This window comes from Ptychodera flava, unplaced genomic scaffold, assembly GCF_041260155.1.
Source record: "Ptychodera flava strain L36383 unplaced genomic scaffold, AS_Pfla_20210202 Scaffold_95__1_contigs__length_380228_pilon, whole genome shotgun sequence".
In the NCBI taxonomy this organism is placed as follows: Eukaryota; Metazoa; Hemichordata; class Enteropneusta; family Ptychoderidae; genus Ptychodera; species Ptychodera flava.
This window is the reverse complement of record NW_027248417.1, coordinates 22,501-37,202: the sequence shown is the minus strand read 5'-3', so window position 1 is coordinate 37,202 and position 14,702 is coordinate 22,501. Positions and strand designations below refer to the sequence as shown.

At 38.0% G+C, this 14,702-nt stretch overlaps 2 protein-coding genes across 2 annotated transcripts; both read left to right on the top strand.

Moving 5' to 3' along the window:
- Positions 1-8,237: 8,237 nt before the first annotated feature.
- On the top strand, positions 8,238-9,832 carry LOC139129152 (neuronal pentraxin-2-like). The gene is made up of 2 exons (XM_070694799.1): positions 8,238-8,312; positions 9,219-9,832. Exons 1-2 carry the CDS (start codon positions 8,258-8,260, stop codon positions 9,830-9,832), a joined length of 669 nt encoding a protein of 222 aa, XP_070550900.1. The 5' UTR covers positions 8,238-8,257.
- A 3,602-nt stretch (positions 9,833-13,434) lies between these two features.
- Positions 13,435-13,905, top strand: LOC139129151 (neuronal pentraxin-2-like). Its single transcript, XM_070694797.1, has one exon. It carries the CDS (start codon positions 13,435-13,437, stop codon positions 13,903-13,905), a length of 471 nt encoding a protein of 156 aa, XP_070550898.1.
- The last annotated feature ends 797 nt before the right edge of the window (positions 13,906-14,702 follow it).

Sequence of the window (14,702 nt, the reverse complement as noted above, 5' to 3'; positions counted from 1 at the left end):
TATTTAAACCATTCGCTCTGAAAGCATACCTCAACATCTCCCGTGAAGCGGAGTAGTCCAAAAGCAGAATAAGGTAAGGTAAGGTAAGGTAAGGTAAGGTAAGGTAAGGTAAGGTAAGGTAAGGTAAGGTAAGGTAAGGTAAGATAAGGTAAGGTAAGATAAGATAAGATAAGGTAAGATAAGGTAAGGTAAGGTAAGGTAAGGTAAGGTAAGGTAAGGTAAGGTAATAAGGTAAGGTAAGGTAAGGTAAGGTAAGGTAGGTAAGGTAAGGTAAGGTAAGGTAAGGTAGTAAGGTAAGGTAAGGTAAGGTAGGTAAGGTAAGGTAAGGTAGGGTAGTAGGGTAGGGTAGGGTAGGGTAGGGTAGGGTAGGGTAGGGTAGGGTAGGGTAGGTAGGGTAGGGTAGGGTAGGGTAGGGTAGGGTAGGGTAGGGTAGGGGGTAGGGTAGGGTAGGGTAGGTAGGGTAGGGTAGGGTAGGGTAGGGTAGGGTAGGGTAGGGTAGGGTAGGGTAGGGTAAGGTAGGGTAAGGAAGGTAAGGGAAGTAAGGTAAGGTAAGGTAAGGTAAGGTAAGGTAAGGTAAGGTAAGGTAAGGTAAGGTAAGGTAAGGTAAGGTAAGGTAAGGTAAGGTAAGGTAAGGTAAGGTAAGGTAAGGTAGGTAAGGTAAGGTAAGGTAAGGTAAGGTAAGGTAAGGTAAGGTAAGGTAAGGTAAGGTAAGGTAAGGTAAGGTAAGGTAAGGTAAGGTAAGGTAAGGTAAGGTAAGGTAGGTAAGGTAAGGTAAGGTAAGGTAAGGTAAGGTAAGGTAAGGTAAGGTAAGGTAAGGTAAGGTAAGGTAAGGTAAGGTAAGGTAAGGTAAGGTAAGGTAAGGTAAGGTAAGGTAAGGTAAGATAAGATAAGATAAGATAAGATAAGATAAGATAAGATAAGATACGTGTGCCATCGCTCCTTAGCAACAAACTTTACAGCGAGGAGTAATTAACTTCGATTTCTGACGATTTCGTCGCTAATTTCCAAAACAGTGATAACTAAAGTATGCATGTATGTAAAGGGTTATCGCACGAAATTTGGTTGACATCGTGTCTCATTCTTATGATGTGTCCGTAATTTGACTCGTTACTGCGCAACTCCTCAAAATACGGACACATCACTCGAATAAGATAAGATATCGACCGAACTTTTTGTAATAGCCCTAAATAGTCATGTGATATCATCCGGTATCTAATCAACACGGTTAAACGTTAAAATGTATCAATTACTCGGAACATCTGTGCTCCGTAACATCAACTTTGTCCTTGTCTAATTAGCATGATTTGGCACGTATTGAAGTTTCCATGAAATTATAGCTTACTCTTAATTAGTGGTTTTTAACAGAGTCTTTTCTATATCGGCTAACAACGACGCAGAGCTTATCAAATAAGTTAATTGTATCAGATAAATCGATTGTACATCTTTGGTCCTTCCGCTCGCTGTCCGTCAATAATTGACTTCATTTCTGAAACTAACGGTCAGAATTATTTGAAATTTGATATGCTGGTAATTTGTTATATTTTTCGTCAAAAAATGTTGTTTTTTTTTCTAAAAGCGCTCGTTCGATTATTTTGAATTTGATATGCCGGTTTCTATGGGGCATCTAATTGAGGTTCTCACAAATTTTTGTCAAACAATTTTCTTCTCTCTCTTTAAACTTGGTTTGGGGCACCTATAGGGATGATCTCAGTCAAGTGTCTTAAAATCGTGGCGAAAGTTGCATATTTGCTATTTTCGGGCAATTTTCTTCGTTTGTGATAAACAATCTTCATCTGAAAATGCCTCTTGCGATTGCTTTGAATTTTATTGCGGATACCCTCGGTTGATCTTAGCGAGATTTTGTCAAATTGTGAACACTACCTCACCGTGGTGCCTTTGATATGAGCGTGACAGCTTTGGCTTTGCTACAAGTTTACGCATAGACCCTCGAGAAAAACGGGACAGGCAACTGCTGAGGTTTCTTTGTGCGATCTATCTTGGAATATATTACAGTTTATCTACCAAGCGGTCCCCGACAACAATACTTCGTACTTAACACTGAATCTCATTAACGATCAAACTGACGTTCTGAATATGTACACTTTGCTCTTGCATGGCACGTTCCGAGTAATGACACGGAGAATTTGAGGGTTTTTTTGATACTAGTCATGGTGAATGTTCTGGTAACGATGAAGATCACATTTTGGATTCTAGCCGAAGCCAACGGGAAAAAACAGACGACAAAAACAGTACATTTAGCCATAGACGCTGCAGAAAACTTTTGCTAGGTATCGACAATATAAGTTTACATTCCCTACCATAAAAATCTCCAATAACAGCAAACATTTACAAGTTAGACAACTTTACACTTCCCCAGTCCTGCGAAACGAAAATCTGACCTTTATTTTATCTGTCACGAAACATTTGACGAAAATCAGGGTACATAAAAAATGACTACTCCATCGGAGCTCAAATACACGACCTCTAAAATTTTGGAACTGTTTTAGCCTAAAGAAACACCAAAGTTCGGATAAGCTACACATGTGTACATCCGCAAAGTACTAGAAAATATATTTGTAACACTGACTTTCGCTGTCAGGAGAAACTTTGCGATAAATCGGGACTCACCAACGGTTGGTGAAGTCAGAAGCGGTAAGGTAGACATGCATTTACAAAAAGCTGAACGCTGTCCTCGTAAATTTGGCCGTTCACAGTTTTCAAACAACAACATTTCAGTAGTTAACATACATACTTTACCGAATCAAGGAGCACTCCTCGCACAGAAAATATTCCGAGGGTTAAAAAACTGCAAAAACGAGGGAAAATTCGGAGATACACGGACGATTGCGGAATGTAAACAACTGTGTGATGTCAACTGCTGTCAAGTCTGGAACTGCAGCGGTATGTGTTTCGGATTTCTATTCGAAACTTTGTCACTTTACAGCAACATACTAACTCCCCACAGACTTCTAGTTGCATCGAATCTCGCTACCAATATGTAAAAAGTACTTTAAAACCATTTGCACGAATTCTTCTCAAAATAGTTGTAACACTTTTCTTTCTAAAAATGGACTTGCGGGTAACCCGGAATAACTTGTAATCCGAAAACATTATTACCGTATACCCGCATGCACGTGTCTATGAACCGGACGTTGTGCAGTCGATCGGGTCCAGCTTTATTCCGTTCCCGACCCATTAACACCTCTTAATTATTCCAAGATAGATCGCACGCTGCTAATCCCATAGACCCTTTGTTCTCTATCGCAGTTGCCTGTCCCGTTTTTCTCGAGGGTCTATGGTTTAAGATACAATTCGCCACATCAAGGAGTAGTCTTTTATTTTTAAAGCCGGGCACTTCGGGACCAGCTCGTATCGCTGCCCAGTTTGATGTGTTTTCTTTGGCTGTCGCGTGATTTGCTCTCCACCCTTGCCTCTTTTTAATGTGTGTTCATATGTTTTGGTTTCAGTGTCCTGTTGGTTGTCTGATATCACTGAGAAATAACACTTGCAGCAGACACATTGAACAAAATGATGTTCATAATATAGAAGGACCAGAAAAAGGGTTATATGATTGTAATGTATACAGCATTCTGTGTTTAATCTTCTGTAAAAACGAATGGGCTGGAATAAAGGCAGATATTTCTGAAAGAAATCATAGGTTAGTAAAACAAAACAAGTGTAGACTGATAAACAATGAGTAGCTACATCTGTTTTTCCTTAAGCATGTCTGAGGGACCCTAGAAAAATGTAAGGGTCCCATAATTATTAGGGGGGGGGCTGTAAATGTCACCTGATCCTACACTCCTAGATTCAATACTACAGTCACTAAGAGGAAATGAGAGTCTTATGTTTAAAGATAGATTCTCCACCCAAAGGCAGTCCCTAAAATTTTACAAGGCTAAGATAAAGGCACTATTTCCAGCCCATCGGAGCAGCGACTCAATCTCCCATTACCTATAGAGTTGTCGATACTGATCTCTGTGGCAGTGAGAGGGCGAGAAGATTTTTATAACTGTTATTTCAGGATCTGCCTTGGAGAGCATTTTGCAAATTTCTTCATTTACGAGGAAACACGTGCTGTATAAGGTTAAGTTATTCGGAGCCGTAAAATCTCATTTGGCTCAGTTCATTCGTGAATATATTGATTTCGAATTGTCTACTTTCGAAGCAGAAAGAAAGCTTTCTAGTTTTGAGTGCCGACATTCAATGAATATTTAATAGAATAATATACATGGTACATGTTTCATTAACAACACATGTTAACCTTACTTTTATGAACGGACAATCAATTGCGATGGATTTGTGTACAGAAACAGATGTTCAAAGTGTTATGTTTTTACAGAAAAGACATGTCAGCTGCCATTTTGTCTTTCATTGTTAGAATCAGCTGCTACCCTTTACACTTTACTGATAGAATTACTGTCTGCAAATTAAGCTTCTGGTCAAATATGTGTAAGTTGCATAGATTAGCCTTCAAAATCTATGTTTTGCCCGGTTAAAGACATTCATCGATTTTGCAAAAGCCTTTAACTTCTTCAACTGCTTGTGGAACAGATTATCTTGTAATGGCTTAAATGACTGAGTTCTGTAGGTTCTACAAGTCCTTTACCTTCATAAATTTTTCACATTTTCGTAGTGGTGTAATTACAGTAACTGTAACGAGGCAAGTCTCTTTGTACATGAGCTGGCTGCATATATAAATATGAAAGGAACCGGCGGCATGTTTACAAAACGGACTAACCTGACTTGACAAGTATATATTGACGAACTAAGAAGACTTTGCCGATGTGGTAGACTTATCTCCATCATGAGAGGCAGGTTAATCATTCAGAAGATATCTGTGATCAGTGAAGTCTACCGGTCAATTAGCACAAAACGAAATTACCCTGAGAAAGGTCCTTTAAATTGTGAAACATGTGCCCGCATCTTAATATTTAAACCATTCGCTCTGAAAGCGTACCTCAACACCTCCCATGAAGCGGAGTAGTCCAAAAGCAGAATAAGATAAGGTAAGATAAGATAAGATAAGATAAGATAAGATAAGATAAGATAAGATAAGATAAGATAAGGTAAGGTAAGGTAAGGCAATATAAGGTAAGGTAAGGTAAGGTAAGATAAGATAAGATAAGATAAGATAAGATAAGATAAGATAAGATAAGATAAGATAAGATAAGATAAGATAAGATGAGATGAGATGAGATGAGATGAGATGAGATGAGATGAGATGAGATGAGATGAGATGAGATGAGATAAGATAAGATAAGATACGTGTGCCATCGCTCCTTAGCAACAAACTTTACAGCGAGGAGCAATTAACTTCGATTTCTGACGATTTCGTCGCTAATTTCCAAAACAGTGATAACTAAAGTATGCATGTATGTAAAGGGTTATCGCACGAAATTTGGTTGACATCGTGTCTCATTCTTATGATGTGTCCGTAATTTGACTCGTTACTGCGCAACTCCTCAAAATACGGACACATCACTCGAATAAGACAAGATATCGACCGAACTTTTTGTAATAGCCCTAAATAGTCATGTGATATCATCCGGTATCTAATCAACACGGTTAAACGTTAAAATGTATCAATTACTCGGAACATCTGTGCTCCGTAACATCAACTTTGTCCTTGTCTAATTAGCATGATTTGGCACGTATTGAAGTTTCCATGAAATTATAGCTTACTCTTAATTAGTGGTTTTTAACAGAGTCTTTTCTGTATCGGCTAACAACGACGCAGAGCTTATCAAATAAGTTAATTGTATCAGATAAATCGATTGTACATCTTTGGTCCTTCCGCTCGCTGTCCGTCAATAATTGACTTCATTTCTGAAACTAACGGTCAGAATTATTTGAAATTTGATATGCTGGTAATTTGTTATATTTTTCGTCAAAAAATGTTTTGTTTTTTTTTTCTAAAAGCGCTCGTTCGATTATTTTGAATTTGATATGCCGGTTTCTATGGGGCATCTAATTGAGGTTCTCTCACAAATTTTTGTCAAACAATTTTCTTCTCTCTCTTTAAACTTGGTTTGGGGCACCTATAGGGATGATCTCAGTCAAGTGTCTTAAAATCGTGGCGAGAGTTTTTATTTGGCGTGATTGGAAGCAAAGTGTGAAATTTCTGGCGGAGAATGGATGAGATACAGTAATTTGATGATGGCTACAGTCTGTTTATCAATTGTAAGCTCGATCGAGACGAGAATACAGACTATGATTAAACATGTAGCACAATTATTGCAGAAACATTGTCAGTGACAAGTAACTAACCCGCGGCCACTTCCAAACAAAAAAGGTTTACATCGGCTTAGTCGATCTTTCTCCTCTTCTTTCTGTCTCTAGAACTGTGACAATCATATTTCTATACACAAAATGACATGACGTGTCTTGAGATAAAACAGCAGTTTTGTGTTTGCATTGACGCTTTCAGCAACCTATCGACATCAGAGACGCTATACGTGGCATTATTTTGATTGTTGGCGAACTTAGCCACAAAAACAAATTGGTAACATTCGTTACCGGTCTGCATTGTCACTGATTAACAGGTTTAAAATAGATTTACAAGGTTATCTTGAAAAGATACTAAACAATACTGCAAGCAATCGCTTCATTAACAACATGTGTTGCCTTTTGCTCAACGGAACACATTTTTTAGAGATGCAACACTGTGCGCGGATGAAATTTCATATCTTTCTGTGCGCTCTGGGTAGGAAAAACTTGTGAATTGCATAAATAGACATTTCTTGAAACTCACATAACTTGCTTTATTAACTATTCGGTATCAATTTGATGTAATATTTATAATATGATGCAATACCATTGTACACAATATTGATATTCTGTTGTTCTATAATGTAAAACAGACGGACCTGAATATCGCACAGAGGTTATAGAATTGAAGGTAACATGTGAAGATAGACTTTATGAAAGCTGTCACATTTATTATACTATTCGGTAAAATTAAACGATAATTGGTTGAAACATTACTATCCAATGGCTGGATATATTATCAGGGGTGCTAGCTGCTTTACAAAAATATGGTAGGGTCTCTTTGAAAGCTGTTTTAAAATAGTTATTTAGTTAAGTATTCTTAAAGCGTTTCATTCTGTATTTCTTTATCTTATTGTCTATTTATTTCTTGCTATGTTTTTAAACATTTTACTTCCATTCTTTTTCCTAAGAGACTACAAATATCAAGAAAATATATAAACTTACGAATTGCGAAGGTGCAAATATTGTCTAACTTCACCTTAACAACCAATCAAGTATGCTAATGTATCATCTAATTTTGAAGTGAATTTACATCATGTTAGAAAACGTTTTCAACCAGTAAGGCAAGTTTACAAGTTCATGGAGACACGTAACTGTATAACTTTGCTTGATATCTACGGAGTATGCTTTGCAACACAAGAAACATAATAAGGTAACTATTACTGACATGCAAAAGCTTATCTGGGAAATGTGCAATACAGCAAATTTTCTCTGTCTTCGAACTTTCAAAATCTGTGTATAGTATTATGAGGTCATACGAAAATACCGCAAGGGATGCACGAAGACATTGGCGCAGCGTATCGCCCGACGCGAAGCGGAGGGTGATGCGCGGCGCCAATGTCCGCCAATGTCTGGCTGGGGCATCAATTGTCAGAGTAATGACCGTTTTCGTAAAATGTCAACAATGTTTCTTACGATTTACAGCGCAAGTGTGGAACGCTATCTCGGACGCGCTTCTGCAAGTTCTGGGTAGTGTGTGCACTACACACGTACGTACATAGCGCGCGAGACATGATCTGGCACTCGTCCAATGAGTCCCTTGAAACCGTGCAACAGTGAACGCGCAGATGCAGCCTCCGGGGATGGGGCGCCTTGAAACCGTACGTGTCACGAAAAAGGCGTTCGTTCGGCTTTTTTAGCGCACGCAAAATTTTATTGTTGTCGAGGGTAGATGTATAATAATGTTATGTACGACGATTTGTCCATCAACTCTTGTTCCCAGAGTTATGGACGAGCAATGCAGGGAAATGTGAAGAAAAAAACCATGTCTCTGTAAGATCATAATTTTCGTTACACTCAAATTTCTTATCTTTTTCTGAATAACTTGTATTATGTTAACTTTCCTGGCGACTAATGTGCACCTTTGCTATTGGCTACTCGATCAACCAATCCAAGAATTTTTATTCAGCTTGTTACGTGACATTTATGTATAAATTACAAGGAGTGTCATGTTTGCTGCACAGTGTTGCTGCACCAAGACTTCATCATGCAATGGTTTGCAATTTTAAGTACGCTTTTGTCTCTCGGCATTCCATTTACAGGTAGGGTTTATTGATCGCACCATTTACTTCGTTGATAACAATTAGTTTTCAGTGATGTTCCTCCAAAATTTAAATTTCTAACTGCTTTGAGATAAGTCCTGAAGATATCGCTTTCCTATAAATAGGTCGATAAAAATTCTTGTTAAGCGAATAGATATTTTGACTTTCAAAAATTTACAATATATTTAAGTCTATAACTTATGGGGACTCCATTTGAAGCTCAGTTTACACAGACTTCCTCTGAAAGTTTGTGTAAACTGAACTGCTATCACACAACACATTTTCTCCCATGAGCAAGCAAGCAAGCCATCAGTCTAAATCGTAGTCATCTCTCTGTTTATAGGCGGAAAAAACTTAATATTGGCGCTTACATCTGTTCATATTTTAATCACCCGTTCGTGTCAGCAAACAATGTCCACCATGTTTCACAGGAATCTGCTCTTATAACATATTTACCCGGTTCTTTCGTTTTGGTTTTGAAGCCGGAACCTAAACCTCTTTCACGTTTGATTCCCATGGCAATCGTAAATATGGTGTGGAGGCAACGCAATTACTCCCACATACATTGATATAACAGACAGTCGATACCTAATATACATTAGCTTGTTTTTGTTACAGGTGGAAAAACGCTTGAGTTGAACAGTCCAACGACCTATGTAGGCGTGTTAAGTCCGATACCTGAAATGTCATCGTTGACAGCATGTCTCTGGGTAAAACCAGTGGTCCTGGACCAAAATGTCCCTGGTATCATATGCTGTTTCAGGGTCTGACAACGAATTTCTTATGTATCCGGCCGCGGGCCTATTCATGTTCGTCAAAGGAAGCCAAGTTTCAGTCGGCTTGAAGGTTGACGATAGTCAGTGGCTATCTTTTGTTTATTTTTCACGTACTCTATTAATTTTCTAGGTGGAAAAACTCTGGTCTTGACAAGTACTGACACATTTGTTCGTGTGTTAAGACCGATACCGGCAATGGCAGCTGTAACAGCATGTCTCTGGGTAAAAACCAGTCCCCCTGGAACAAAAGCTACACTGGTCTCCTACGCCGCTTCAACCCATCATAATGAATTTGTTATGGATCCAGCCGCTAGTTTAATGTTATACGTCAAAGGAACCCAACTTTCAGCCGATTTGAATGTTGCCGATGGTCAGTGGCATCACGTGTGTGCCACGTGGTCATCAAACGGTGGCAGCTGGGCGTATTATGATAATGGCGCTGTCTTCCGAACTGGTTCTGGATTGAGGAGTGGTGACACCATAACGGGAGGAGGAATTATTACCCTAGGGCAGGAGCAGGACGAAGTTGGAGGGAAATTAGACCCAACTCAAGCTCTCATTGGCAGTATAACGGGTTTCAACTTATGGTCCAGAGCTCTCAGTAGTGATGAGGTTGCAGCCGTTTTCAATGACTGTTCCATCGGTGGCGATGTTTTTAGTTGGGATCTTTCCGATCTCCAAATAACTGGTGATGTGACGAGAAGTAGTGACGGTGTTTGTGGTACGTTTTCCTTATTATTATAGCCAAAATCGGATGATAACATAGCTTAAATAGTAATGGAAATATTGTTGTACATGTAAGGCTTTACTCCTTTGATATATGGCTCTATGAAACTAAGTACATAGTCAATTGAAATTACTAATTACTGCACACTAGCGAGCTGCCTAGATGTTGACTAATTTCCACGCCTTAATTATAAGCTCGTTTGTAGCTACATTCCGAATTAAAGTCTCAGAAATATTGACACAACCAGATATGAACTGAATATGCTCACGTGTTTTACAACAGGTTCATTAATAGTAGTGCGCTTCACAGAACAATAAGATATATGTTATTACTATAAGAAGCAGGTTTTTTCAACATTGCACAGTACTCTCAGATTTTAATCACTAATTACAAAACTTTATTTAATATGCAAATGAGCTGTTAATTAACTTGACACTGCTCAATGCTTCATGGGACAATTAGATATCCATCAATTCAATATTTGTAGCACGTTTCATTTAATTTAATGCTGTAATTTTAGAGTAATGTCACTATTACAAAGTACATTAAATATGCAAATAATCCCTAAATTAACTTGACACTATTCAATGATTCATAGCACAATTGAATATTTATCAAATCAATATCTGTATTACGTTTAACAAAATTTGGTGCCATAATTTCAGAGTTATATACCTAATTACAAAGTTTATTAAATATGCAAATGAACCCTTAATTAACTTTACACTACTAATGCTTTACAACACAGTTAGATATCTGTCAGATCAGTATATGCAGCAGTTTTCATCACATTTGATGCAGTTATTTCGGAGTTATATGTCTAATTATAAAACTTCATGAAATATGCAAATGAGCTAATTATTACCATGACACTGTTCATGCTTCTCAGTACAATTGGATATTTATCAGATCAACATCTGTAGCAAGTTTCATCAAATTTAACGCTGTAATTTTGGAGTAATATCACTAATTACAAAGTTCATTAAATATGCAAATGAACCCTTAATGAACTTCACACAACTAATTGCTCTACACCACAATTAGATATCTGTCGGATCAGTATCTGCAGCAGATTTCATCACATTTGGTGCAGTTATTTTGGAGTTATATCACTAATTACAAACTTCATAAAATATGCAAATGACCTATTTGTTAACTTGACACTACCAAATGCTTCTCAGTACAATTAGATATTTATCAAAACAATATCTGTACCCAATTTCACTGACTATGGTGCTGTAATTTCAGAGTTATAAACCTAATTCAAAAGTTCATTAAATATGCAAATGAACCCTTAATTAATTTCACACTACTAAATGCTTTACACAACAGTTAGATATCTGTCGGATCAGTATCTGCAGCAGATTTCATCACATTTGGTGAAGTTATATCGGAGTTAAATGACTAATTACAAACCTTCATAAAATATGCAAATGAGCTATTTATTAACTTGACACTGCCTAATGCTTCTAAGTATAATTAGATATATATCAGATCAATATTTGTTGCAAGTATCATCAAGTTTGGTGCAGGAATTTCAGAGTTATCTCACTAATAACAAAAGTTCATTAAATATGCAAATGAGAAGATAATTTACATGACACTCACAGTATCATCATAATGTTCTTAGATTGTCATCTGTGGAAAGTTTCATGAAATTTTGTGCAGTATTTCTTGATATATGTCTACACTGTCATTACCGTCTCCATAGGGAAACCATTGTACGGAAAAAAACGATATTGCATAACTTCATTAATATGCAAGCCACACTAACCAAAATCTAATCAGTTCTTGCAAGTAGCATATGGTACCTGTGTACCAAATCTGACTTGAATCCGTTCAGGCGTTTTTGAGTTATCGTGTAAACAGACAGACAGACACACACACACACACACACTAACACACACACACACACACACACGGACAGACAGACAGACATCGCTATGACAATAGCCCACGTGTTTACACACGTGAGCTAAAAACAGCCTTGCAAAGGATTTAGACCATCACCTTATCAAATCGGCTCATTTTTATCAGTTCCTCAAGCCCACCACGGAAGTGATGTTACAGCGTCAGCTATTGGATTAATAGAATCTCACACCCCAAGGACCTGGGATCAGATTTCTCACACGAGTTGGGGATATTTTGTCTCACAAGAGCCGCAGGCGAGTTTAAGACAAAATATCCCCAACGAGTGAGAGAAATCTGATCCCGGGTCCTTGGTGTGTGAGATTCTATTTCTCACATGACCACAAAATGCGTTTAATTCATATTGGACATGTACAACATTAGCCAAAATCGTGACAACTCTGTCGTCTGCCACTGTACTCTGACCTCCTTACTTCGTAGCTTCGTAGTCTAGGTCCGTGTGTTACTCGTCGTGCCATTGGATAACATTTCGTGCATGGAACGAAACATACTGTTTATCATCCAATCAGAGCTCGTGTAATATTTACTACAGAGTGTGGGACGATTTCTGAGAGTGTGGGACCGATTTTTCCCACACCGCCGATCCCGCACTCCCAGCAGCCAGGAATGTAAGAAAATTATATCACCAAAATTGATTGAATGTTTGTGATATGCTGTTAAAGTGCATAAAATGACTAATGGTTAGTGTATGTATGTATGTATGTATGTATGTATGTATGTATGTATGTATGTATGTATGTATGTATGTATGTATGTATGTATGTATGTATGTATGTATGTATGTATGTATGTATGTATGTATGTATGTATGTATGTATGTATGTATGTATGTATGTATGTATGTATGTATGTATGTATGTATGTATGTATGTATGTACGTACGTACGTACGTACGTACGTACGTACGTACGTACGTACGTACGTACGTACGTACGTACGTATGTATGTATGTATGTATGTATGTATGTATGTGTATGTGTGTGTATGTGTGTGTGTATGTATGTATGTATGTATGTATGTATGTATGTATGTATGTATGTATGTATGTATGTATGTAGTGTGTGTGTATGTATGTATGTATGTATGTATGTATGTATGTATGTATGTATGTATGTATGTATGTATGTATGTATGTATGTATGTATGTATGTATGTATGTATGTATGTATGTATGTATGTATGTATGTATGTGTATGTATGTATGTATGTATGTATGTATGTATGTATGTATGTATGTATGTATGTATGTATGTATGTATGTATGTATTTATGTATGTGTGTGAGTGTGTGTACATACGTACGTACGTACGCATGTGTGTATGCATCCGTGGGTATGAACGTACGTACATTTCTCTTATTTTCCATCCTTCTCATATGTGCTAGACGACACAGCCGTTTATACAGAGTCCCCAGAAGGTTGGTAAACGTATTTCCATTTTTGTTTACTTTTTCGCTGAAAACGCCACACCATCTTCATTTGTGCAGCATCGTTGAACATTACAAGAATCGATTGTTGGTTAAAAATTGCATAACACGTATGTAAAAAAGGAAGCAGCGAATTCTGTACTATCTTTTGTTTATTTTTCACGTACTCTATTAATTTTCTAGGTGGAAAAACTCTGGTCTTGACAAGTACTGACACATTTGTTCGTGTGTTAAGACCGATACCGGCAATGGCAGCTGTAACAGCATGTCTCTGGGTAAAAACCAGTCCCCTGGAACAAAAGCTACACTGGTCTCCTACGCCGCTTCAACCCATCATAATGAATTTGTTATGGATCCAGCCGCTAGTTTAATGTTATACGTCAAAGGAACCCAACTTTCAGCCGATTTGAATGTTGCCGATGGTCAGTGGCATCACGTTTGTGCCACGTGGTCATCAAACGGTGGCAACTGGGCGTATTATGATAATGGCGCTGTCTTCCGAACTGGTTCTGGATTGAGGAGTGGTGACACCATAACGGGAGGAGGAATTATTACCCTAGGGCAGGAGCAGGACGAAGTTGGAGGGAAATTAGACCCAACTCAAGCTCTCATTGGCAGTATAACGGGTTTCAACTTATGGTCCAGAGTTCTCAGTAGTGATGAGGTTGCAGCCGTTTTCAATACTGTTCCATCGGTGGTGATGTTTTTAGTTGGGATCTTTCCGATCTCCAAATAACTGGTGATGTGACGAGAAGTAGTGACGGTGTTTGTGGTACGTTTTTCCTTATTATTATAGCCAAAATCGGATGACAACATAGCTTAAATAGTAATGGAAATATTGTTGTACATGTAGAGGCTTTACTCCTTTGATATATGGCTCTATGAAACTAAGTACATAGTCAATTGAAATTACTAATTACTGCACACTAGCGAGCTGCCTAGATGTTGACTAATTTCCACGCCTTAATTATAAGCTCGTTTGTAGCTACATTCCGAATTAGAGTCTCAGAAATATTGACATAAAAAGGAAAGAGAACCCGAAAAATAGGCAACTGAACGACTGCTAAGATTTCAGGTATGTCTTTCAGAATTTTAACAAGTTTGTAAGTGTTCATTCCGTCTAATAGACTTCAGCCATATTTTATATTCGAGACCATTTACTCCATGTGCTCCTGACGGAAGGGAAGAACTCTATATTGTTCGTTGACCATAAGACACCATTGGATCTTTGACGTCAACATACATTAACCTGATTTATTTCCGTCTGCTTTCATGCTTAGTTGAATGAATGAGTGTTGCAAAAGATATGCAATTATGACACTAATTAAAAAAACAGCCTTGCAAAGGATTTTAGACCATCACCTTATCAAATCGGCTCATTTTTATCAGTTCCTCAAGCCCACCACGGAAGCGATGTTACAGCGTCAGCTATTGGGATTAATAGAATCTCACAACCCCAAGGACCTGGGATCAGATTTCTCACACGAGTTGGGGATATTTTGTCTCACAAGAGCCTCAGGCGAGTTTAAGACA

What these genes read in the sequence shown, in the direction of transcription:
- LOC139129152 (XM_070694799.1), top strand. Translation starts at nt 8,258, where the DNA reads ATGCAATGGTTTGCAATTTTAAGTACGCTTTTGTCTCTCGGCATTCCA. An exon ending in TCTCGGCATTCCATTTACAG is followed by an intron (nt 8,313 to 9,218) that starts GTAGGGTTTATT and finishes TTAATTTTCTAG; the next exon opens with GTGGAAAAACTCTGGTCTTG.
- LOC139129151 (XM_070694797.1), top strand. Translation starts at nt 13,435, where the DNA reads ATGTCTCTGGGTAAAAACCAGTCCCCTGGAACAAAAGCTACACTGGTC.